The sequence below is a fragment of the Ursus maritimus genome, unplaced genomic scaffold (assembly GCF_017311325.1).
Source record: "Ursus maritimus isolate PB19 unplaced genomic scaffold, ASM1731132v1 scaffold_5, whole genome shotgun sequence".
In the NCBI taxonomy this organism is placed as follows: Eukaryota; Metazoa; Chordata; class Mammalia; order Carnivora; family Ursidae; genus Ursus; species Ursus maritimus.
This window is the reverse complement of record NW_024426663.1, coordinates 24,113,182-24,140,879: the sequence shown is the minus strand read 5'-3', so window position 1 is coordinate 24,140,879 and position 27,698 is coordinate 24,113,182. Positions and strand designations below refer to the sequence as shown.

General features: G+C 35.5%; 1 protein-coding gene across 1 annotated transcript in view; it reads right to left on the bottom strand.

Annotated features, from left to right (window-relative positions):
* The window catches only part of EDIL3 (EGF like repeats and discoidin domains 3), a 396,558-nt gene that overhangs the window by 272,203 nt on the left and 96,657 nt on the right, over positions 1 to 27,698 (bottom strand). Inside the window, exon 2 of the mRNA XM_008706378.2 lies at positions 2,968 to 3,096. Coding sequence (XP_008704600.1) covers positions 2,968 to 3,096 — 129 coding nt within the window. The remainder of the gene's footprint in view (positions 1 to 2,967; positions 3,097 to 27,698) is intronic.

Sequence of the window (27,698 nt, the reverse complement as noted above, 5' to 3'; positions counted from 1 at the left end):
AGAAATGTAGGTGATACGAGGATTGATTGCAAATGCAGGGAAGTGTTTTGTGCTTATCTGACACTAGATACTTTGGGAAGGAAGAATAAAAGCACAAAACTGGATGAGGATCTCTTTTGAAATAAGAGCATCAAGAACTTAAAATGAAGTTATTACGAAGTAATGAAGTTTGAGGTAAAATCAAGAAGTGATTTTTATCTCTAAGAATAGTGTATATTCAAAATTCTCCTTCCTAGAGGTACTACAATGAAGAGAGTATCTGTTTGGTTGTAGAACGAACAGATTTAAAACTGGGATTGAAACAAAATTTCTTCTAAGCAAATATAGAAAAGATTTTGTTTCCTTTGGAAATTAAGAATAAGAAGATTTACAATTCATATAATCACAGAATTTATATGGCTTAAAGGTTAGAATAAAGCTTGGCCACATCTTGATCTTTGGGGAAGATTAATGTGTAAGTAAAAACACATCAATGGCGACAACTAAAATCTTCTGTTTTCTAAGATATTACATTAAAATACCTATAGCTTTTTTTGGGGGGGGTATATAAAATTCTAGTACACTCTAGTACACCGCTTTCTGCACTGGTGCTATCTAAAGATATGGAAAGAACAACAGAAATGATCCACCAAAGTAATAGATTTTTTCAAACAAAAAATGCAGGATGGTCTTTAATGATCTAATATTTCATATATTTTGTTCCACTAAGTGGTTTTAAAAATATGAAAAAAAACTCAGGTAGGCTAGATATTAAAAGCACTGCTACTAAATGTTTTTATTTAACAAATATTCAGTATTGTCTTATTATATGCAAGAAAACATGGAGCTGAGAAAGAAAGGCAAGAAAGGTAATACACGTCTGTCCTAAGGAGGTATCTAACCTGACAGTTGTGCTTGATTTCCCCCTATTTCTCACCTACAAAAAAAATTATTTCACAAGATAGCAAAGTTGTTTTTAAGAAACTATGGAAATTTTTTAAAAATTTAGGGTACTTGTTTTCTATTATTTTAAAATAAAAGCAAGACAGTAAATTAGAATTGGTGTAACGAATATGCTATGCTAAATGACAAAGCAAATATAAAATGCATATATTTCTTACAAGAACTCTTAAATACATGCCATGGAAGAATGAGGTTGCTTAAAACATATAATAAAAAATATAGATTAAGATAATATATTATAACTACCTTACTTCTGAATAGCATAAGTATTTTAATAATATATGATAATGAATCTGAGGAAAACCTAATTCTATAACCATTCGATTTCCTACAGTCTCATTTGAACTACACAGACTATGGCAGTAGACTTAGTTTTTAAAGTGTTGTTGCCCGTCGTCTCATTTTTCTGATAAAATGATAAAAATTGAGTTAATTTAAAAATATGGACCAAAGAATTCAAGTATTTATTTAAGAAATCTATGAAGATACTGATTTTTAAATTATTTAAAGACATTTGCCTCTTTAATTCCAGATCTGGCTCTTAGAAAATAGCAACAAAAATATTATATACTACAAATGTAAGGCACTGTCAGTTTGGGGTTAGCAGGCTTAAAATATAACACTAAAGTTTTATTCTATTCATCTATTCCTGTTAGGAATATTTATGACTATAATTTTCTTCAGAGATATAGACTTTCCTGAGGATATGGTTCTCATATTAAACTCTGAAACTCACCATACATATTTGGAGGCTGGGTCAAAGTGGTTACAACAGTTTTATTTCAGTGGCACTGTATCAAACCCCCTACACTAGCAGTGAGTTAATAAAAGCCTTAGAGAATTATATTTGAAATGAATTAAATGAACAAAGTACCTTTCTATAATAATATAACTGTTTCAGAAATAATACATTCTTACTAATGTCATATAAAAAATACAAGAAAACACATTTAACAAATAGAGCACACTAAAATCCAAAAACTAGTGGTCAAAAATGGCAAGTTAATAGGTTTATTTAATTATTCTTTCTTTCATTCAATCAGTAGTTATTGGGCTTCTACTATGCATAAAAGTACTAGGTTAGGTGTGTTAGATACAGTGACGAGTAACTCAGACTGGTCCCTTACTATACACACTATTGCTCTCTTCTTCTAAACTATTTTTCAAAAGCCATCAAAACCTCTGAGTTTTCCAAGGTTTATGTTGGTTGACAGAAATTTAACCCAAAACATGTTTAGTTTTCCTATATAGAACAGATACAGTTCAATTTTTATTTTTCTTAGTACTGATGTGAAAAAAAAAAAGGAATTTCTTCAAACTTAATCATCATATTACCTTTAATCAGAGAGAAAAAGCTTTATACACATTTACACAGTATTAAATTATTCGAAGTACAGCTATTTCCTTAATGGGAACAACTTGGAAATTATGGAAGTTACCTTGAATCCATAACTACACAAACCAAAGTACTTCACAGATGAAAAAAAAATTTGAAATATGGTCAATGACTAATCAATATTTGCAAAGCAAAGTTTTTGAGAAGACTCTGAAGACCAACGCAGCTGAAACATCATCTTTCATCTATTTATAGTCTTAGAAAAGTAATGATTAGAAGAGCTACAAAATACTGATATTCTCAGTCACTAAAATAAGTTCTATTTTATTTAGAGTGGTTAATTTAAATAAATGGACTTGGGAATTATTTTTTCAGAGAATAAAATTTTAAATGTATATTAATATCAGAGAAATAAAAAATTTGTTATGTTCAAGTAATTCTTGTGGTGACTTTGAAGTATAGTGTTAATCACTAAAACATATTTTTTAATTATTTGAGAATACCACCAATACAAATATAACTTAATTATAAAATAGAAATTACAAATTTGAGAGTACTACAGAGGAGGAAACCGATTCACAGCATACAGCAATCTTGTACAGAATACCCATACTGCACCATGCCAAATTTGTCAGTCACTCATGCAAACAAAGAGGATAACTACTGAAATGCTTAAATCTTGCACTTACCAACCTCCACAACACTAGAACAGTTGGGATCTGTGAAGCCATCTGGACACTCACAGGAAAAGGAATTGTCAGACAATCCTGACAAACAAACACCTCCATTTTCACATGGATTGGGATCACAAACATCACCTGAGAAATAAGAAACAGATAATGAATTTTCATTTGTCTCAGGCACTGAAATACACTATTTCATACTCCGTCTTCCTTTGGTAAAGTCATCATACTGTTTAGATTTACATTTGAATCCATGTGCTTTTAAGAGAGATGGTATATGACATCAAATTAAATTTTCTAATTCAAACATTGCATACTGAGTAGCATACTCAAAGTTATTAACTCAGGTTGGCCTTCCTTCACTACATGCAAATGAAATATTGTCTGATTTGTTAAAGATTAACCAAAATATCTCCAGTAGACTGATTTATTAATTCCACCAATAAAAAAAAACTTTCTAAATCCACAAACTTAACTCTGTAACTTTGCAATTTCTCTCACTAAAGGAGTGGGTTTATTTCTGGATCCTTAGAATCTGCGCTTGTTCATGTGACTTGCCTGGCCAATAAGACGTTAGCAGACTTGAAGCCAGCCGAGGTGTGAAAAAACACTTGAATATTTCTACTTCTTGGAACCCTGTCAGGGCCATGCGAATAAATTCAGGCTAGCTTGCTTAAGAGAGGTGAGAGAAACATGGAAGAGTAAGAAAGAAACTGCCACAGAGAAGTAAACTGTGCCATAACAAAAACCTATACTATGTGGCCTCAGCTCTGGCACTGGGTGGTAGTTGGTACTGGTGGAACCTGGAAAGGCACTGAAAGAAAGACTACAGGAGGCTAGGAAAATGTGAGGCTACCCTATGTTATGTAGAGAAAAGCAAGTGGTAAGGTTGTCAGCTGGGAAAACTTCGGTGACAGAAAATATACCTAATGACCTTTTAAATATGAGTAATGAGATTTCCAGGCAGAATGTTAAAGTTTAACTGGCTCTTAATAGCCACAATGATTAGGTGCTATAAGAAAGAGATGTGATAAATAAAGAACTGATGAGTCTGAATGTAAAGGAATACAGAGAGACCAGGATTTGATATAAACAACCAACCAACCAACCACAATGAAGACTGTAACTCAATGCCAGCCTCTCAAACCAGTGAAAGATCAAATCCGGAGCTTTGTCGGAAAGACATGGCCTCAACATAAACATCAAATTGAGGATATGGCTAGCAGGCCCTGATGAAAATATTTCAAATAATTCAGACACAGCCTGAAAGGCCCTCTAGGCTAAATAAAAGGGCCTCTAGAAGTCTTAAAGGTATTATTTTTAAACAGCTTGACACAGCCAAAGTAGCACTGTTTAAGTCTTCAGTGAAAAGCAGGCTTCAGACAAAGTCATGGGTGTGGTTTTATTGTACAGAGAATATATAAATCAGATTCAGAAAAGCCCATAGAGTTTTTAAGGGAGCTTTATAGCGGAAAGTGCCACTGCCCAGATTAAAAAAGAAGGAGGTTTTTCATATTTACAAAAGCTATCTGTGCCCCAACTTCCTACTACTTTGTATTTCTTTGGAACTTTATTCCGCTTTCCCATGACTTTCTGGCTTTTCCTAGACTAATGACTTTAAGACTAGAAAAATAAAAATGGAGGTTAAGATTTTGTCACATTTATAAAGCAAGTCATTAGCTATATTAATAGGATAGGTAAAAATACTGCATTAGCAGTGGAATGGCTGTTAGAAAAGGCAGTCATGAAATAAGCGAATAAATGAAAGAATGAATATGTTTTGGCAATATCATAGAATTTAGTATGGCTAGACCATGGATTCTTTGGTTAGGAATGGCTGAGAAAGTATAAACATGTGATTAGTAAAGATTAAAAGGAATACATACAAATGGCTAACAGACACATGAAAAAGGTTCAACATCATTAGCCATCAGGGAAGTTCAAATCAAAACCACATTGAGATACCACCTTACACCAGTTAGAATGGCAAAAATTAACAAGACAGGAAACAACGAATGTTGGCGAGGATGGGGAGAAAGGGGAACCTTCTTACACTGTTGGTGGGAATGCAAGTAGGTACAGCCACTCTGGAAAACAGTATGGAGGTTCCTCAAGACATTAAAAATAGAACTACTCTATGATCTAGCAATTGCACTATTGGGTATATACCCCAAAGACACAGATGTAGTGAAAAGAAGGGGCACATACACCCCGATGTTCATAGCAGCAATGTTCACAATAGCCAAACTGTGGAAGGACCCAAGATGCCCTTCAACAGACAAATGGATAAAGATGTGGGTTATATATACAATGGAATATTAGTCAGCCATCAGAAAGGATGAATACCTATCATTTGCATCAACATGGATGGAACTGGAGGAGATTATGCTAGGTGAAATAAATCTAACAGAAGACAATTATCATGTGGTTTCACTAATATGTGGAATAGCGAGGACCATAGGGGAAGGGAGGGAAAGCTAAATGGGAAGAAATCAGAGAGGGAGACAAACCATGAGAGACTCTGGACTCCGGGAAACAAACTGAGGTTTATAGAAGGGCGGGGGTGGGGGGAATGAGGTAACCAGGTGATGGGTATTGAGGAGGACACTCCTTAAGGGTTGTGATAAGCACTGGGTGTTATATGCAAATAACGAATTATTGAACACTACATCAAAAACTAATGATATACTATACTTGCTGGCAAACAACATAAAAAAAAAGAAAAAACCTCTTAAATGGAAAAAAAGTAGCAACATAATGTATAAGATGAAGAGCCAATGAATGTTTGAACATGTATTTTAAAGTTTTGACATGGTCATATCTATATTTTAAGATGAATATCCTTGTAGCATTTTACAGACTGCATTTGAATGGGGAGGCTGACGACTGCTAGAAATATTCAATAGACTTTCTAGCTCTTTATATATCTAGGTAGCTAGCCACTCAGCCATTCCTTCATTCATCCATCCATTTGTCCATCTATCATCCCATTCCTTGAGTACCTGTTTTATAGCAGGCACCGAAGTCAGTGTTGGGCATACAGAACTAAAGATAGTCTTTACCATCAAGAAGTGCAGAGTCTACTATGCGAGATAAAAAGTCATGAACAAGTACCACGCATAATAAGATCTGTAATTAGTATACATGATCCAAAATGTAGGATCAACAAAGACTTCTAAAAGGATTCAGTGCTGTCAGATGATACAGTAGCGGAGGGAGTACCTGCTCAACATTCTAGGCAAAGGGAATAGCATAGACAAAGGAGAAAGATCATGGCTCATTCCAGGAACTTCAAGGAGGCCACAATAATTAGAGCATAGATGTGTATGAGAAATAGAAAGCAGCTCAGAAAGTAGTATGGTCATATAAATAAAGGCCCTGTATATGCTGTGCCAAAAATTTTGAAGTTTATCTTTAAGCACTGGAAAATCATAAAACGACTTTATGCACGGGAAAGTATATGATCACATTTGTGTTTTGGAATGATAATTCAGGCAGCATTGTATTGGATCAAATGGAAGAGCCAAGGCTGAGGGCAAAAGGACTAAGCATTAATCTCTTGAAGTAGTCCCAGCAAAAACTGATTTTCTTAACCCTTTTCAGAGACAGCTATGAATGCAAAGGTGGGACCATCCAATCCCCATTCAACTCATAAATACTAAGTAATAAAACAGGAAATGAAAGTCCCCCTAAATCACTACTATTCCTCTCCCCAGATAATCTAGAAGTAAAGGCATTACCATGGAGATTTTCTAGAAAGAGGCAATCATCAGTTTGAAAGGGATATCATCCCTCGCTGCCTTAAGTTTGAGCAAAGCAACATGGTTTTGTATGGTCAGAGTAACATTGTCATCTACTAAACCAGTACATTGCATGAAGATAAATATGAACACCACAATGTTTTTTTTAATGAGACATCAGTCATAACTCTGTGTTTTGTCAATACTACAAAAAGAGGGGTTCTTTATTCCCTAGATCAGATCAGTTGTTGTGGCAATGTCAACAGATGAAGGAACGTTGTAGATATTTATATTCATTTATTTACATTGACAGAAGTAATGTCTACAGGAGAAAGGCATGAGTGATATCCCAGAGGTTCTCAAGCATACGGACTACATTGATATATTTATCCAAAATCAAGTACCTTTCACTCTTATCCCTTTCACTCCTATAACCAAGTTACTGCATAGTTTATTAACGGATGTGAGTTTACAGTCCTGAAAAACCGGGGACAACACAAGGCTGGAATGCCTGGTCCTTTTAATTATCCCATCATGATAGGAAGTTTTGGTGTCCTGAGAAAACTATCTTGGTACGTGTGCTACCCTTTCCAGGTGATAATACTTAATCTAAGCAGTTTTCTACCAGGTGTGGTATGCCAGTCAAATGATGCTTCTATGGTCAAAATAAGACAGGATGATCGTTCACTTCTCACAACCATCTTGGAGATACCAGCTGCTGTTTAGCTGACCTGTTTATTCTCTCTTGCCCCTGAATGTTTTTGTTCTTTTTTGCTTACGTCTACTTATTTCTGATACATTGTATGCTTGTGAAAATTCATCATATATGTTATCCCCCTTTTTGATATTTACTCAGTGTCTTTTTGAAAGGTAGGAAAGAGGTCATAGTTTTGACCAAAAAAAAAAAAAAATGTTTACGAGGTAGAATCAAGATAACACTATGACCAAATTGATGTGGGGATGAGGGAGAGCAAGAAATCTGGATTGATGTCTAGAGCTCCTACCTGTATGACTGAGTGGTTATCTTTCATAAGGAAATTTAATGGATTTAATTTTAAAGGAACTATTGTGTCTGAAGAGTCTGTGGGACATCCAAAATGAAAATGTCTCATAAAGCTACTAACACGCAGATATGGAAATGGACAGATTTTGCTACAACATGGACTGTTAAGTATGGATATGAAAACTATATTTCAGTGAGTCTTTGAAGAAGGGCAGAGGAGGGGAGAGGGGAGTCGAGAGAAGAGAAGAGAAGAGAAGAGAAGAGAAGAGAAGAGAAGAGAAGAGAAGAGAAGAGGTGCTTGGGGATACCAACAAATAAGTGAGGAAAAATAAGGAAGAGTCTTTAAAGAGAAAAAAAAAAGGAAATTAATGCTAGGCCCTTTCCACTTCAGTACAAATATTCAGTTCATTCACTTAGTGACTTAGTATGTCAAGGTCTGCCCGAGATTAATAAAGGTCCCACATGTATCAGTGTCAGATGGACAATGTCAGCAGAAAAGAAAATTTCGGCCTTGGATAAAGTAGAGGGTAGACGACAGAAGCCCATCGAACATAATTAGGGTTATTATAGACTGTGCTTTAAATCTGCTTCTCCACATCTAATTATGAAATGCACTCCTGTGTCAGATGGTTTCTCCATGAAGTAAAGGCTAAGACAAAGTTGAGTGCAACAAATTTATGAAGAAGTAATGTCTGTGAAAGATAAATGAGGAGAAAGCAGTAATGGGCAGGAAAAGCCTTCATCCTGTGATGCAGATCTGACATCTATGAAAAGAAATGGGCGCGGGGGGGGGGTGCGAAGAAGGGGAATTGAGCAAATGAGCCTCAGTTTGTAATGCAAACTTGACAAAGTCTTAGCCAACCCACCAGGAACGAAAGATGACTCTTTAGTGGAATCCTCCAAGAGCAGAAATGATCAGGCACGGGTACCTTGCCATGTTCAGTCACTGGCTGCAGGCACAGTGAGGCTCTAAAACTCCAGGGGGATTCTGGAAGTGCTACAGAAGGCCTCTGGAGGCTAACTCCATCCCTTGCAGCTGGACCGCTTAGTTTCTTGCCACAGTCCCCTCACTCTCACCGCTGTCCTGATTAGGATCAGTTACATTGTTATCTTGCTCTAAACCATCATATCTGAGCCTGCTGTTCTCTCTACTTACCCATTATCTCAATGGGTTGTACAGATGAAGCCTGAGGCTTTAAGTAGAAACAAATCCTCTAGCTAGAATTTCAAGTCTAATTAAAATGCGCCATAGGGATTTCTGATTCCCTGTCATTTCAATTAACCTAAGAAAGCATCAGTTCAGGTAAGAATCCTGATTAAAATGCAATAGATTCCTGGACCTCAAATTAGTGCTTTTTATCTGTTTGTTTGTTTCCCAATGGATGTGGTGGTAGAGTACTTTAAAACTAAGATGGCAGCCAGTATAAGAAGACAGGCTCAATATAGGAAAATAGGACAATACACGATTTCATGGTTCTTCATTCCACTGTCAGCAGGCTCCTAAAATATACCTCTGCATGTTGTAATCTGTGTGCAGCATTATACCTTGATGCTTCCTGGCTGGCTGGCCTCACCTGCTTTAGATTAGGACAGATGTGTTTAATTTGAATCTAACTATGTTTTATGATTCCATCTGCAGTTTATGGCAGACTCAGGCAAAATAAGCTGATACCGATTTGCCTTTTGGCAATAGAATGAAGCAATTATTTTTCCCAGGGGCAAGAAATCATTGCAGACTAAATTTAACTTCCTGTTTGCCTGGTCTTTCTCCCACTCTGCAGGGTTCTCCTTGGAGGGGACCATCCTGTCTGAGTCCAGTGGCCATCTCATTCTTCTCACTGGCCCACTACCTGTTGCTAGTCACCTGTTCAAGGTGATTTAGGGATTGTCTTATTTCATCTCATTATTAATTTGCAATCCATGTTCGTTTAGCCTAGATAACAAAGTATATAGGCATTTATAGTACGTCACGTAGCACTGCAGAAGACAAAGTAAAAACCTTCTAAAAACCTAAAATCCCTTTATGATTGTAGATTTTTGTTTGTTTGCTTGTTTGGTTTTGTTTTTTTCTGTGAGGTCAGTATACAACTATGCAACTTCTAATGCCAAGTAAAGGAGAAAATCTTATGTTGGTCCTACTCTGGGAATCAGGTGAAAAGAACAGCTAATTTTCTCATCAATGTTTTTTATGCATTCTATTTTCTTTATATGTTAGTGTCCTTCTCCAGTTCTTTATATGTTAGTGTCCTTCTCCAGTTCACAGATCAGAGAATCACTGATTCATTCATCATGTACTGATACACCAGGAAGCACAGTAAAGGCTGGGAATACAGCCTAGATGAAGACACATAGGTTCCAGCACGCTTAGAGTTTCTATTATAGTTGAGGGGATGCATAATAAAAAACCGACAAATAAGTAAGCAAGATATTATTGGTCACTGTAATAAAAGCCATAGTGAGGGGAGTACAAGAAGAGAACAGGGTGGTGAGAAAGACAGTAAAAAGAACTGGTTACTTAAATAAACAGTCAAAAATGCTTCTCAGAGGTGTCACTAGAGTCGAAAACTAAAAGATGAATAGAGCCAGTTATGTTAAAACCTAAGGAAGAGTCTTTTAGGCAGGAAGATAACAAATGTACGGCCCTACTGATAGGGCGAGAGTAATGAATTCAAGAAATGGAAAGGAGGCCAATGCATTTAGGACACAGTAACAAAATGTCACTAAATGTTTTTTGTCAGCAACACAATTTTAGTAGCAACCAATTTATAATTTAAAGCCCCACATTAAACTGTCTGACCTCAGGATAATTAAGGGCATTTCTGCCAAGCCTATTCTTAATATTTATCAAACATTTACTGAAAATATATTATTGCATTTACATGCTAATGTTCTGATGTATTTGTATATTGATATTTTTTACATATTAATATATCTAATAGTACTGCTAATGTATTCACGTATTTACATGGTAATGTAAATATACCAATAATTTATTTGGATGAATGCACGCCTCTCCATTTTCTGTGTTCCATTAACAATGCTAGAAGTCACCCTGCCCTCTCTCCATTTCTGCAAAAAAAAAAAAAAAAATTGTATACAGGTATAAAATTAAAAACAAAACAAAAGTAACATATCACTCAAACATGTTACTTCACTAACACAACACGTTATTTAATTTCTTCAGTATTTCCCCACACTAAATGTGAAGAATATTGCCATACGTATTTATATGTGGAAAAGTAAAACACGGTGACCACTTAAAGTCATGTTTTACAACTATGACATTCAGGTCTGTGTATTACAACCTCATCTTCAGTGTATTGCTCTCCCATTGAACTTGGTAGCTATACTCCTATCATTTCATTTACAAACTCAAAGAAAATAAAAGCTTTGTCTTCAACTGCATAAATTAGAATTTTAATCAATCTGTAAACAGAGTACTCGGCAAAATGAGCCAATTGTAATGTACAATTGAGCAATAACTCTAGTTAAAATGAAATAAATTTCATGAGAATTTGCATACTCGACCTGGTAAAACTCACAGAAAATGTTAGCACCCTTACGACTTACTGCCGGTGAAATTGTGCGCAACAAAATAAACGTCACTTTTTGAATCAACAATAGGCCTCTCAATTTACTTTGGGGTTTTCTTGAGAGACCATTTGTGTTGAATATTGAAATTCATTTGTTGTATGTTCTAATGAGTTTGATGCACAGAGTTTTATTTTAAAGTCTTCTTTCATAAACTAAAGCTTATGAGTGTAGCTAGTTTAAATTTCAAAAAAAAATTAGTCGAAAAGGTTTTATCTGATTGTTAGCTTCATATGTGCTTTCAAAATAAATTCCAATCGATGTTTCAGACCATTACTTCAATTAAGAGGAAGAGAAAAGGAAACAAGATAAAAATGCCAATAAGAATAAGTTTATCTGCATTGATAGGATCTGCCATTTTACTGGAAAATCATTGGATATACTTGCAATAAAAGACCATCTAATTCTACACCCTGGTGGCCACAGGGCCCCAAAATGACCATATTCAGCTATGGAAGACACAAATTTAACTAAATGAAGGAACTTCTTTGACTCAGAGCCACACTAAGGCTAACTTAAAGCACATTATCTCTCAGCTGATAGCCAGAGGTTTATCACACTATTTCTAAAGACATTTTTCTTTTTAGATAATGTTTTAAATGCTAAAGGAATATTGAAGAGAATTAGAAGACAATTAGCAAAAATTGTTGAGTATCAACAATGTGAATTTTGTAGCCTTTAACATAGTTTCAATCAAGGGTAACTGCATGAAAAGACAAAACTATTTCAAGCTCTACATTTTGAAAGAAAATCTGGGCATATTTTGTATTTTAAAACACTCTGGAGAGTCCCTTAAAATAACAAAATTTGGAGTTTTTAGAATTGAAAGGGACATCAGAAATGATCTAACCCAGAGGTTCTCAAACTTTGCTATATATTACAATCACTGGGGAGCTTTTCAAATTCTGATGCCCAGTCCAATTAAATCAGAATGACTGAGGGTGGGACCCAGCCCTCCACATTTTTGAGAACTCATCCAAAGATTTTAATTTATTAAAGAAGATGAAAAAGAAATAACAAAAAATGAGGAAGGAAAGAAAGAACAGAAAGAAAAAGTAAAGATGGAAGGAAGAAAGTTTGTACTTTTCTGTCTTCAGTTGAGAGGAAGGCAAATGACGAAAAACATTTAACTAGCTTTCTTTGTTGGTCTATATGAAAAAAATCATTTGCAGGAAGCTAGAATTGGCAATTGAAAAAGCAAGGTACACAGTATGTTAGGGAAATTAGAATAGATACTTCTTAATACTAACATGTATTGAAATCCTATCAAATAATTAGCTGAAACTTTATAAATTACCAGAAAATTGAACCATACAGAATTCTCAAGTACTGTTGACTATATTGTTTCTACCTATGAAGAATATCCATCTAGTCGTTCAGTTAATATTTACTGAAGCCCATCTATGCTCCATTAAAAATGATAATTGCTGCACATTCTATGGGGCCTCTGATAACTGTTCTCTAGAGTTTAAGAAAAGACAAATAGGTGGACAGGTAGTTACCACTGCATGTTAGGTCTATGAAAAAGAAAACTGTGGGTGTCAAGGGAGCACAAAAAGGGAGCATCAAACCCAGATCTGTGATTTAGGAAGACTTCCCAGAAGCAAGTGATCTCCAATTCAAGGCCAGAGAACAGGTGGAAACCAGCTAGGCAATAGCATGGGACAAGAGACTGGAAGCAGAGGGAAAAGTATTCGTGAATGCAGGTAGCAGAGCCAGAGCATGTGTTTAAGAAACAGGAAGAAACTCACTTTGGCTACAAAGAGGGGTGAACAGAAATGGCAAGAGGCAAGGCTGAAGAATATAAAGTGGCCAGGATATACAGTGTCTTTAAGACACTCAAAAGGAGTCTGGGTGTTCCTGAGCAGAAAGGACAGCCATTTAAGGGTACTAAGCAGGAGGGTTGACATGATTTGGACTTCAGATAACTCACCTTACCTGCAGTGTGGAGAATGGATTACAAGGAGGCAATTTAAGGGTGGCAGATCAGTTAGGAAGTGGCAAATGTTATTCTGGTATAAGGGATGGCTGGCTTGGATTAGAATACTAACCGCAGAAATGAAGAGAAGTGGATCCAAAAGATATATTGAGAGAAAATTTATGGGTCTAATGATTGAAAGGGAAGAGAGCTAAAAAATGAACTCACCTATCAAAATTCAACAAAAAGTTCTGCCTTTCATTTTGATGGAAAACATGGTCTAAGGAGCAAGTTTGGGGATGTTGGTAAAAGGAGGTGAGAGATTCCATTTTGGAAATGCTTAGACTGAAGTGCCTACAGACATTCACTTGGAGACACTCAGTCAGAATTTGGTTTTATGCATTGGAACCTGGGGACAAAGTTTTGGGCTACAAATAGATAAATTAACACACAGTTGATTTTTTAAATCATGGGGATATAAACAAAATTTCTGAGAAGAGCATTTGGAAACATGATCTAGAAACCTTGCAAACTCTCTACATGGTAAACTCTGAAGTTCAGAATCATTTCAACTTAGCAACTTCTCCCGTGCCAAAGATCAGTGCCTGGCTTATAGTCAGTGGTATCCAAATAAAATGTTATCCAAATACAAATTGGGTGGGAGACAGAGGTTGGAAAGGTATTTAAAATGGCAGAAACTTAGGGGGACCTGGGTGGCTCAGTTGGTTAAGCAACCGACTGTTGATTCTGGCTCAGGTCATGATCTCAATGTGGTGAGATAGAGTCCCCAGTTATCTCTGCGCTGGGCATGGAACCTGCTTGAGATGCTCTCTTCCTCTGTCCCTCCCCGACATTCCTCTCTCTTCCAAAAATAAATAAATAAATAAAATGGCAGAAAATTAACAGTGTTTTGGTGCTAATGAGAAGCAGCTACTAAAAAGAAGAGGTTAAAGATACAGTAGAGAGGGACTACTCAGAATGGTAGGGAGGGCAGGAAAAAACATCACCAATGGGCCTCAGAAAAAAGATGGACAGAAAACACTGAGGGCTCAGTTGAGTTTGAAAACAATTGATAATGGAGACAAGTACCCAACTAGGTATCTGCTTAGAGGTCAACACCTGGACGTGTGCTAGAAGTAGAGGACCAATCCGGGCATGCGGTTTTGTCAGACAGGTGTAGCGATGGTCAACAGAACAAAAGAGTGACACCTGGCTGCTTCTGATTTTTTTGAAAAATGCACACGATAGCTTACTGAATTTTATGCTCTAAGATTATGTATATTTACAATTATGCAAAAATTAGAAACCCAGTCAATTGTTCTTTCAGAGAATAGTTCAGTTCTTCAGATGACAGCAAAGGACAGACTAAAAGATAGAATTTGGCTGCTGTATATAAATAACGCAGTACATCATGATGGTAACACTTAGCCCATCAATCCTTGTCAGGAATACAAACTCACACTGACTATAAAAACAATCAAGTGATACAAAGAAGATAAAATTTAGTGCCATGTCCAACTGTGGAAGTTTCACATTGCCTTCTTATTTAGATCTTAAATTGTCAATTCTGCCTCTTCTAAATGTAAAGCTGTTAAGCCACAGTATAAAAATAACCTCCAAGGAAAACCAGTTGAAAACAAGTTGGCTAAGCTGATCACTTATGAAACATGGGTACCCAAAGAAAGAACAGGACATTTTGTTAATCATTGGATAACCCGTTTTATCATTTTTTTCAGGCAGAAAGGATATGTCATGTTAAAGTTACAGAAAAAAAATTGTAAAGTCTAATTGTGCGTTTTATTTAGAAGCTTGTTTGAAAAAGTCACAATTTAAGACAGCAGTAGAATGACAGTTTCAAACTATAGCATGTAAAATCTGAAGGAATATTTTTCACTGTTTTAAGTGCAGCCCCAACTATTTATTGCCAGATGTTTAAAGTAGTCTATCATGTCATTACATAACATGTTTATAAACAAAACTAAACCTGGCTGCATTATGTCTACCCATGTGGAGGCTGGAGAAAAAAAAAAATCACAAAAATTTAAACTCGTCCTCTTCCATTTAAAAATAACCAAGAGACACTTACCTAATTTATGGAATGGAAGTCATATTTTAAAAGTCAGATTTAGATCTTGATTAATTGTTGTATAAAGTGAACAATTTCATATTCACCTTTTATAGCAATATTTTCACATGAAAGCAACACTTTATAAAATAGTTGCTGAATGCTCTAATTCCATATAATGTATAAATTTTCAGAATTTAAATCTTTTTATTCACAGCCAACAGTCTTAGGGAGCAGAAACATAAATGACTTGGATAGGCCACTGTCTGTAGACATGCTTACTAATAAACATGAGAACATACTAGCTCTTTAATTCTTTTAATAAACATGGACTATCTTATTGAGATTTAATGACTATATGGCCATTGTGTTTTCCTAATGCCAGGAAAGACAGCTGAGCAATTAACTCAGTGGAAGTCAGAAATTATGGGTGTTCTTGCTATCTTCTTGGCTTTCAACAGGTAGTGGGTTTTAGCTGTTAGCACTCCAATTTACATCTTTATAGGGAACAGCCTGATTGTAAGGAGGGAAGCAAAGTGCCCTTTCTTTAGGAGTTCCAGCCGTCTTAATGGAACTCCATTCAGAATATTAGTGCTTTTATACTGAAACGAGCAGGGAAATGCTGAGGAAGCTGGACTATGTTACTCTTCTGGCCTACCGAAAAGAAATGCGACTTGCTAAAAGGAAGCCATTAAGCACAGAAATGGACAACTGAGAGAGCTTCGACACATTAAAAAAACCCACTGCCTCTGTTCTATCAATGGTCTCCATGCTGCATTGGGTCACACACTGTGAGTCCTTACCAGATATTCAATCTCTGCATCCCTCCTGTTCTCCTTTTTGTGATCATTTGATACCCACCAGCTCCTTCCCAGTCCCTGAACCAGCACTGATTGGGAAGGAAGGATTTTATGCAGCTCTAGCAGAATGTTCAGAACCCAGAGTAAGTGTATCACTGCTGTTAGTGAAGTTCTGACCTTATTTGTCTTTCCCTTTTCTCATTGGTTTAATTACTGTGTATGCAATTTTGTTAATGACTCAAATATGGGAGGTATCAGTGCAGTTTAGAATAATCTTGGATAAAATGCTTCAAGCTACATAAATCATTGGGAAACCCCCTGCCCCAAGGCCCGCCAACATAGCTTCCTTTTGACATACCTGTCCTGGCGACATAACTATCCATAGGACTGAAATCATGCACCCTGTTCCTGAAAAAATTTCTCTGATACAAATTATCTCCTTGCTCAGATTTCCAAATTTCATATACTCTTGAATTGTTCTACTCCATCACTTAGCTGAACTGTTAGAACATTTTATTATTTTATAGTAATATTAGTTAACATTTTTTGTGGCTTAACTATGTGCCAAACATTATACTAGGTGCTTTATGAGTATTAATCTCATTTAATCTTTATAACATTCCTACTAGAAACTTTGCTGATGTTAATAAGATTCATTTTACATATGAAAAAAAATGGAAACTTACTAAAGTTGCAGAATTTACCAAAAGGCATAGAACAACAATGGCAAAGTGAGATTTACACATGGGCAGCATGGCTTCAGAAACAAGAAACTATGCATGTTTGGATGGTTTCCCTTGCCCCTATTCTCTCTTTCACTTTCTCTCTTCACCTCTTCAAGTTCTTCATCTTCTTCAAGTTCTTTCCATTCTCTGACTAGTGGCCAATTATTTAGTATTGTATGTTGCCCACCTTTTATCCTTTGGATGACGTCAGCCTTTTGGTATAATCCTCCCATCACTTGCACATATGACCCTCCTTTTGCTTAAAGGGGAACAATTCTAGGTTCCAGCTTGCAGTTAACATAGCTATGTCCCTTAGAATGAACTTTCTCTCCACTGTGAACAATGCTTACTACAGCTTAAAGCAATGGTAGGTCTTTGATATCAGGTCAGATAATGAAATAGACCATGTTGCAAAAATATGCTATGGTGATATATTGATTCCTTGATGATATATTTATTCCCTAATATATAAATTATTAAGTAGATAAATCTCTAGAGCCTGAATATTATAAAAGAAATTCATCTATTACACCCAATCTTATTTGGAAAATTATGTGGATGACCACAGCATATGAATCATTGTTTGAGTCAAGGACAGTAAATCCTAGAATAAGATCTGATCCGTAGTGGACTCAATATATATATGAGTAAATAATCTCATACGTATATTTAAATGGACTTATAAATATGCTCTCATAAAAAATGCAATGACGACAACCACATGAATAGTAACAAAAAAACCTGTGACAGAAATACAGCTTAAGGTAGCACATCTCAGGAAAAATTGAGCTAGAAAGAGTTTACTGTCTTATGTATTGAATGGCATCTGGCACCTGTAGATCAATCAATCACTAAAACAGAGTTTTAGGAATAAGGAGTGACTTCTGGACTAAGTGGCTAATTGCTGTTTTGGGTTTTTTTTTTTTTTAGTTGTGAAGAATACTTTAAGCAACAGAGTGAGGTGTGCATTTTCTCTGTGTAAACACCAAATACCCTTTGAAACCACATTATGCTGACAAAGATAAGATTATAACCAACTCACAGAAGAGTAAAATGACTCATTATTGAAAACTTCAGTGTAACATACAGATTTAAAGTAACGTGGTGAACAATTCAGAAATCGATTATCACTATCATCCTAATTATGTGGTCTGTATTGCACAAAAAGCTACTCTGAACCTAAAGTTGGTTTTTTTTTTCTTTCTTTTTCTCTTAGGGTTTAAGATAACAATGACAAAGCCTCTGCTTTATTGAGTATATACTATGATCCAAGCACTTTTATTAGAAAAAATCAATTTCTTCTAGTTGAGAAAACTGGATAGCCACATGAAAGAGGGTAAAACTGAACTCCTATGCACAAAAATCAACTCAAAATGAATTAAAGACTTGTGTGTAAAATCTAAAGCCATAAAACTCCCAGCAGAAAACAGAGAGGGTAAAGCTCTTTGTCATCAGTCCTGGCAATGGTTTTTTAGATTTCATACCAAAAGCAAAGGCAACAAAAGCAAAAATAAACAAGTGGGACTACATCAAATTAAAACACTACTGCATGGCAAAGGAAAACATCAACAAAATGAAAAGGCAACCTACTAAATAGGAGAAATATTTGCAGATCATATATGTGGCAGGAGGTTACCATCAAAATGTATAAAGAACTCACATGACTCAATAGCAAACATATAATCTGATTAAAAATAGGTAGAGGATCTGAATAGACATTTTTCCAAAGAAAACATACAAATAGCCAACAGGTACATATAAAGATTTTCAACATTCCTAAATATCAGGGAAACGCAAACAAAACCAAAAATGAGATATCACTCCATACCTGTTGGAAAGGCTATTACCAAAAGACAAGATAAAACGTGCTGGTGACGATGTGGAGAAAAGGAAAACCTTTTATAATGTTGGTGGGAATGGTGGTCCAGCCACTGTTGAAAATAGTATGTAGGGGCGCCTGGGTGGCACTGCGGTTAAGCGTCTGCCTTCGGCTCAGGGAGTGATCCCGGCGTTATGGGATCGAGCCCCACATCAGGCTCCCCCACTATGAGCCTGCTTCTTCCTCTCCCACTCCCCCTGCTTGTGTTCCCTCTCTCGCTGGCTATCTCTATCTCTGTCGAATAAATCAATAAAATCTTTTAAAAAAATAGTATGGAGGTTCTTCAAAAAATCAAAAATAGAACTACCGTATGATCCACCAATTCCACTTCTGGGTATATACCCAAAGGAAATGAAAACAGCATCTTAAAGAGATATCTCTACTCCTGTGTTCACTGCAACATTATGTACAGTATCTAAGACATGGTAACAATCCAAATGTCTGTCAATAAGTGGATAAAAATATGTGGTGTATTATATAAAATGGAATCTTATTCAACCATGAGAAAGAATATCCTGCTTTTCATAACAACATGAATGGACCTTGAAGGCACTATGCTAGGTGAGGTAAGTCAGACAGAGAAAGACAAATACTATGTGTCATCACCTAATATGTGGAATCTTAAAAAGCCAAACGCACAGAAACAGAGACTATGATGGTGGTTACCAGGAGCTGGGCAGTGGGGTAGAGGACATAAGGAGATGATGGTCAGAGTACAAACTTCCAATTAAGAGACAAATAAATTCTGAGGATCTAATGTACAGCACAGTGATCACAGTTAATAATACCATATTAGACATTTCAAAGTTGCTAAGGAACAAAATTTTGAATGTTCTCACCACAAAAAAGAAATGGAAATTACGTGACATGATGCAGGTGTTAGCTAAAGCTATGGTGGTATCATTTTGCAATATGTAAGTGTGTCAAATCAGCATGTCACACATCTTAAATATACTCAATGTTATATGTCAATTATATCTCAATAAACCTGGGAAAAATAAAAATAAAAAGTGTTTGTTCATTGTAAACAATTCAGATAATACAGTAGAGAAAGCAAAAAAGCACCATTCTCTATACTCCCATTCCTAAGCTATAATCATTACTAATTTGAATACATCCCACAAAACTTCTCTGTTTAACTCTACTCATTTTAATCTAATATTTTTCAACAATAAAAGAAATGAAGGCATATCTTTTTTAAAGAAGTTAGAAATTCATTACGTGGATTTAAAATACCCACCTTCTTTGATTTTCATTTTCAAACTCTAGAAGTAGCCACAGTTAGCGCTTTTTTTTATCCTTTCTGAAATTATAAATACTTCTTTGATATTTGTTTTACACAAATTGACATGTCATGTTTTTCCATACCTCGTTTGTATTGCTTTACAGTGTATTTCAGAGACTGTCAGCATAAAGACACTTCATTCTGCTTAGCAAATATATGGTATCCATATTTATGAATATGACATAATTTTATATGCAGTTCCATACCACTGGACATTTAGGAAGTTTCAAATGTTTTCCTGTTACAAACAATTATGAATTGATCACTATTGTACCAACATCTTTGTGCACTTTTACTCGTACTGGAAATAAAACCTTGGAAATGGGCGTATGCATCAAAAATTTATTAATAATGCCTAACAGTCTTCCCAAAATATTATACCAATTTTGAATACCCCTAATCGTATATTGCTCTTCTGCATTTGGCCAGGACTGTTTCCAAATTAACTTATATTATTGTAAGCAATATGCACACATGATTTTTGTTCCACTTTAATAAGAGCAGTTGGTTCCAACAAGTGAAAAAACTGAGTTCTTCTCATCTGGGAAGAACGATAAAGGATGATCTGCTTAACTGCATAACTAATCCAAAAGATATACAAATTTGAAGGCTCTTAAAGCTTTAATTCTATTCTGAATGTGGGCCACAAAGTTAGTGTGACGGTTGGCAATTTTCCCAGATCTGGGGTTAGGAAACTCAAGAGACTTATCAGTAGACACTAAATGGTCTCCAGAGGACCTGCCTGCCATCCCGCCCCCCTTCTCCCACACCTCAAGCTTGGAATACTCTTTACTGGAGATCATTAGAATTTGTAAGCATGGGGTCAATACACAAATGCTGCTGGATCTTGTCAAAATCCTTTGTTAAATGAAGAAAACAGGAGGTACTCTATGCTCTCTATAGGATCAAAGAAAGAGGGAAAAAGATCTAGAAAGATATACGCAAAGAGATCAACAGCGGCTATCTTGAGATAGAGAGGTTAAGGGAGTATTTAAATATTCTTCATTGTGCTTATTTTGTAATGTTTTCTAGAATATATGCCCTGCTTTTTTGTAATAAGAATAAACTTAATTAAAAAACTCACAACATTTAAAAATCCAATTAGCAGCTAGGTAGAAGCAGAAACGATAACTACCAAGGTTGAATTGAAAGAAACAGAGGTTAGTGAGTATTATGATGGGCCATGAATGTTTAATGTTTACTTAATGCAGGGAATACTAAAAATGTAATTTTAGGAATCCAGCCTGTGCTCATCATAGACACATCACAGCTGTGAACTTCCAAGGTTTATCATAGTTGTTAAACTCACGAGCTTGAAGATAACGTAGGTACTTGTCATAAATGTTGACATTGTTTGTGTACTTCATGTGGTGTTGTCAATTTACAATATTTCTTTGATAAAATTAATGCATAATTCAAGTCTAATTCATTTCTTAATTTGGTTCATATATTTCCTAAGAAGCTAAAAAATTATTTTCTTTAATTTTCAAAATTAATAATAACACCAACAACTATAAAAGCTAACTCTTAAGCACTAATTATATACCAAGCATTGTTCTAAGCACTTTATAGATATGATCTCATATAAACTTCTTAATAACCATATGCCATTATCTCCATTTTGGTGACAAAAAATAGTTAATAAATAAGTTTTATAGAATTCACTCAAGATTCCACATTTAATGAGTAATGTCATCTATATTCAAGCCCATACAATCTAATTTCTTATTCTCTGGCCTAGAATCTGGCAGAATGAATGAAGTCATATCCATGGAGCAGGCAGAAATGAAAACATTATAGAAATATAAGTAACAGTCTGGCTCACTAACACGGTCCAGTCATGAAGAAAAGTCTTACGCATTCATCCAATCCTTGATTCATTTAAAAATAATTTATTGTGCTCCTGCTAGACTCAAGGCACAGGGTTAATTAGTGTGAGTTACACTCCAAACTTACAATACAGTCCTAGTCTATTTAATTTATTTTTCAAATTTTATCTAGACAACTCAAAATTCACCTTTTCTGGGTTTTTCCAAAATAAGAGAAATAGACAAAATTGACTCTATTTGAAGATATCACGTTATTAGTATGAACTTTAATGTGGAATTATAATGCCCCTTTAACTGTCGCCTAAAAAGGAGGATTTGGTTTATTATAGAAAGAAAAGTAATGCTGATGTTCAGAGGATCTCTCGTGAATGATTTATGCACCTTTGATTTTCCCCATGAAGCCATGAGTTACTGATAGGTTTTAAGCTTGTAAGCTACCAAGATTTAGTTTACCTGTGGAGAAAGAATCTATTTTATGTTCATTTCAAATCCCTTATCTAGTTTTTCACTTCGATTAATAAAGTTATGTCTCATACTTTTTAAAATAATTACTTAATTACTAAATCAGCTATATTCTAATACTATGGGGAAGAGAATTCAATTTTAGTAACTTTATTGGCATGATAAAATCTAGGAGCATTTCCAGGGTCAATACAGAAACTCTTCAGGCAGGATGACATAATTCACAGCAGCCAAAGGAATTGCACACCACAGCACCAATTGGGCAATGATTCAGATCTGGATACTCTGCTACCACTACTTTCTTTGTAGCTTTTCTTCTTGATTTAAATTGTTAAATTTTAGTCTGTCCTTTAACCAAGAGAGAAAGATGAAAAAAAGAAAGAAAGAAAGAAAGAAAGAAAGAAAGAAAGAAAAGAAAAGAAAAGAAAAAAGAAAAAAGAAAAGAAAAAGGAATGAAGGAAGAAAGAAAAAGAAAATCTGGAACTACCTACAATTCATATTCTGTAAAGGCATGGAATTAGAAGTTCAAGAAGCACCCAAGCCTGTGGCAATAATAACACTTCACAGGTGGCTTCAGAGAGGCTAGTGGCTCTCCCTGTTTCTCTACAGTTCTTTCAGTTTTGCTAGTCTCTAGCATCTGATTAGATATCTGAAGGGTTTCTCATATAGTGCCAAAAAGAGCAAAGCAGTAATAGGATTTGAAACCACACACTACGATATCCAGAAGAGAGAGTCTCTGATAAACACTGTTTACTAAGAGCAAGAAAATTTCTTTCCCAGAGACGTGGGAATTTTCTCCACTACTTATTATTCTTAAATATGTATCACAGTGTACATTTCTGTTTCAATTCCTATCTTAAGGGAAATGCCTTGTGCTGACACCTTAAGCCTGAGTTCCTGAATCAGTCACTCGTTGGGGGGGGGGGGGGTTCTCCTTTTAAAACAATCAGGCCCACCTGTGGGACAGGCAGAACAAGATGAATCTGCTAATAATGAATCAGCCAAACCCCTGGGTTCACATTATTTTTCCTGCATTCTTAGGCAAGTCACTTAACCTCTCAGTGCTTCTGTCTCCACATGTGTAAAGGGAAGATAATAATGGTACCTATCTGATCAGGTTGTGCTGAGATTTAAATGAGTTAATATTCATAAAACGCTCAGAAAAATATCCAGCACATAATAAGTAGTACTTAAGTGTTAAATAAGTAGACCCATAAAATCTACTTGAATAGTAAGAGACACAACATTGACACAGTGCCCTGAAAGTTCTCAACTACATGTTCTTTGTTTTACAGTTACCTACTAACTCAAAGTCCAAGCCTTGCCTTTCTTTAATTTCTATTTTTACTTCATCAAGGTTTTTATCGCAAACCCTACATACAGTGGTCTCCCATGGTAGTAGTCCCATGGCACTGCCTTCTTGCATGCTTCTAAATAGATGTACACACCTATCTCCTTATATTTTGAGGTCTTTATAATATGAGAAGAGGTTAGGCCACCTTGTTTCATAACTGTACAGTTATTCCTTGATTGTAATTGTAATGCTCCTTAATATTCCTCCCAGTCTGCACAAGTATGCCTTAGGGCCAAAACAAGGGCAAGAGCTTGACAACAGGGGGAGTTGAACTGACTTATTTTTCCACTGATTTTATAGGTTTTTTGTTTTTGATGCACATCTACTTTTCTTTAAAATGCTATATTCTTATTTAAAATGTGCTATTTGGGGGCGCCTGGGTGGCACAGCGGTTAAGCGTCTGCCTTCGGCTCAGGGAGTGATCCCGGCGTTATGGGATCGAGCCCCACATCAGGCTCCTCTGCTATGAGCCTGCTTCTTCCTCTCCCACTCCCCCTGCTTGTGTTCCCTCTCTCGCTGGCTGTCTCTATCTCTGTCAAATAAATAAATAAAATCTTTTAAAAAAAATGTGCTATTTGAATTTGAACTAGAATATTTTATAATTATTTTTACTATCCAATGTTTAACCCTTTCTGCACTTTACCATTTTCCAATAATATTCTAGCCCAATTTTCACAAATATTGAGAGATGACTTTAAGTAGTATGTCAAAGAATATCTTACATATGTATTTCAATATGCATTAGAAAAAATAAAACAAGCATATGAAATCCACATTATGGATATTACTGCTAACTTGGTTTGAGGAAATTTCAGATGATTTAAAGAAAATATTAAACAATTTTTACATAAAAATGGTGGTAAACAGACATAGTAAAACTCCTGGCTATCATAACAAATGACTGATTTTTGGATACACCAGTGAAAAGCAACATCACCAGGAGCAACCACACACATACACACAAACACACACACAAAGAGGAAGGCCTTCAAGCACAACAGTCATCAGAGTGATAATAACAAAGAACTCATCGCATTTTATAGCAATTTAATTCTTTTCGCATACGCTCACAAATGCATATTTCTTTTTAATCTCACAAAATAATCCTTTGATTTCATATAGCCCATATCTTTAGAATTTCAGATATAAAGAGGACCCCAGAGAATGTATAATTCACCTCCCATTTCTTTATTTTTAAAATTTTTTTGAAGATTTATTTATTTTGGAGAGAGTGAGTGCAGGAAGGCAAGTGGGGGGAGGGGCAAAGGGAGAGAAACTTCAAGCAGACTCCCCGCTGAGCACGGAACCCTATGCAGGGGCTGGATCCCAGGACCCATGAGATCATGACCTGATCTGAAACCAAGATTCGGTCACTTAACTGACCGAGGCACCCAGGTACACCCCTTCCATGTTCTTTAAATGAGTAAAGGGAGATCTAGAAATGGGGTGACATGCCCAGCCAACTGGTCTTAATTCTCCTGATTCCCTAACCAGTGTTTGTTTTGTTTTGTTTTGTTTTGAAGCCATGCCACATCACCTACTCCATAGTTATTCTTCTCTTAAGGGTGGAAAACTGGGACTCTAGTGCTAATGAGTGACTAGGAAATCCAGTTTCAATGAATCAGGCCTCATGCTGTCTCTACTCTGCTTAGCCACTCAGTTGCGAGTATAACAAAATCCACTTTGCAGGTTTGATTCAGTAGAGCTTTCTTTTGGTCAAATGTGCAAAATAACTGATGGTCACAAAAGTCTCACACCCGTTTTGATTTTCCACCTTAACCACTCATAAAGTATAGCCTGTTCATTTAGCGACACAAGAAAGGAATCAAAAGGATCTATAGAGAACGTATTAACGTATTCTTAGCAATCACTCTCAGTGGTGTGTAACTTATAATTTGTTGATTTCATTTACAATTTGAATTCCCATTGAATGTTTTTTCTCTTATTCCCAACTGAATTGATTTTAGTATGTAGTATCTGTTAGATATTAAAAGAACACGCTGCAAGTTCTTTATTTTTATTCCTAAGGCAATTTCACGAATTGTAGAGGTGATAATCTAGAATACTTGCAGCTCTAATAAGTGATTAAAGAAGCATCATTATTTACAGACAGTGGATATGAGAGAATTGCAACAACTAGGCAAATATATTAAGTGAGTCCCTAGAGGGAGGTAGTGAATGATTTTGACAAATGCATTTTCAAAACCAAAGATCTGATAGGTAAAATGCAAAAGTAAACCTTAAGCATCAACATTTTTCTTGTCAAATAGGACTATTAATACTAGCCCTGGGCCTCATTATGGCAAGACAGAACTGCTTTTTATTCATTGGATTTATTTATTTGCTGCAGGGAATTTTCTTAGTTTACATTTTTCATGCATGAATATTTGGTAAGCTTTCCCCTGTATCAGTGGGATCTCACTTTCGTACTGCCCTGAGTCTTTTCAAGCCAGCCACAACTCATCTGCTGTTTTCCCTTTAAGTACATTTCTGGACCCCTACAGGCTTGTCCTTTGTCACCTCATCCTATTGTACATCTTTCTCCTTTGTTGGGTGCTTATTCATATGCATCGGTGTGCAGAACTTCCGGTGTGTGTAAAGTTACCCCGGGAATCCCAAAAGAAGAAATAGGACTCTCTAGTTCCAATCCAGCTTTAGAAGACTAGAGTGTGAAGGTTGACTAAATTTACAGTCAGATGAATTCTAGAAAGTATTTACATTCTCTTGCTTATACATTTTCAACACAAATTCAAGACATGTCCTCAGAAATCTCAGCTCTGGTTTTCAATTCTCCCCATTTACTTAATCTCTCACTGTGCTTTACTTTCTTTCCTGTCATTTTTAAATTCTTTTCCTCATAATCTGTCAACACTAATTTATTTGCTTTTTGACCTTTTTGTTTTGTTTACCAATATCTTCATTTCCTCCTTGGCATTACTTGGCTAATATATCTCTTGACTTTACATATAAGTCAAGTAATACTGGTTTTACATAGCATATTCTAAGAATAAATAAACCAAATCAGGCACTTTTAACCATTTAAACTTTCTAAGCATATTACCTATAAAACTTACAACTTTGTTATTCTCTAACCTTGGTCCATTAACACCAGTACTCTTGCCCTATTATATAAAGGAAACCTATTATATAGAATAATTTTTAATATAATTTTTAAAACTTAATAGCTGATGTCACTTTTTGCTTGATTAAAATTTTTATCATGTGCTATTTTATGTTAAAGAATTACTTTTATTTATAAAAATGTTACTATTCATTTACCTTCATCTTCAAATATGTAGCTACTAAAGTTATTAAGACTGAAGTTTGAAATATCTCATATATGTACTTCTTAACATTTCATAAAACACCGTTCAGTATGATTGTCGTAACTGTTTCATTCATTAATTCATTCAACATACATATTCATAAGTGCCTCAGACAGTGAAACAGCAATTTACAATATCATAGGCGTTGTTTCTACCATCGACATCGGGGCCTTCTAATACCTTTTATTTCTAAAAACACCCGACTAACAAAATGAAATTAAAACTGATTATTTTGATGTAGAAATCAGTTTTAATGCATGAAATTGAGCCTCTTCCTTTGAAAGTTAATTCACATTATAATGTAGATATTGAAAATAATGCATACCCTTCTATTAGTACTATTCCTCTGAAGTACTATCCCCGAAGACTCAATCTTTTAATGTCTTCATTGTTGTGACTAGCATCCTAATAATACCTGTTTGTGTGTAGCATATTTCCCCAAATAACTTAAAGCAGTTAACTGTCATTTTCCCTTAATAGTCCATATCAATCACAAAGTCTAGATTGCTGTTCCTGTTAAATAGATAGAAAAGCTGTATGCAAATACACATAAAAGCAAATGTCTGCAAATGATCTTAAGGACGAATAGAGTTTATGAAACAAGACTAGATAGATGGAAAGAAGAGGATTCTGAGCAACAAGAGCGAGAGAGTGGATGCACACTATCACAGGGTGTGTGTCCCTCTTGTGGGTTTCACAGTGCATTTCATCCATTTAAACCACTGTCTCTGGTACGAAATTGAGCATATCCACTTGAACA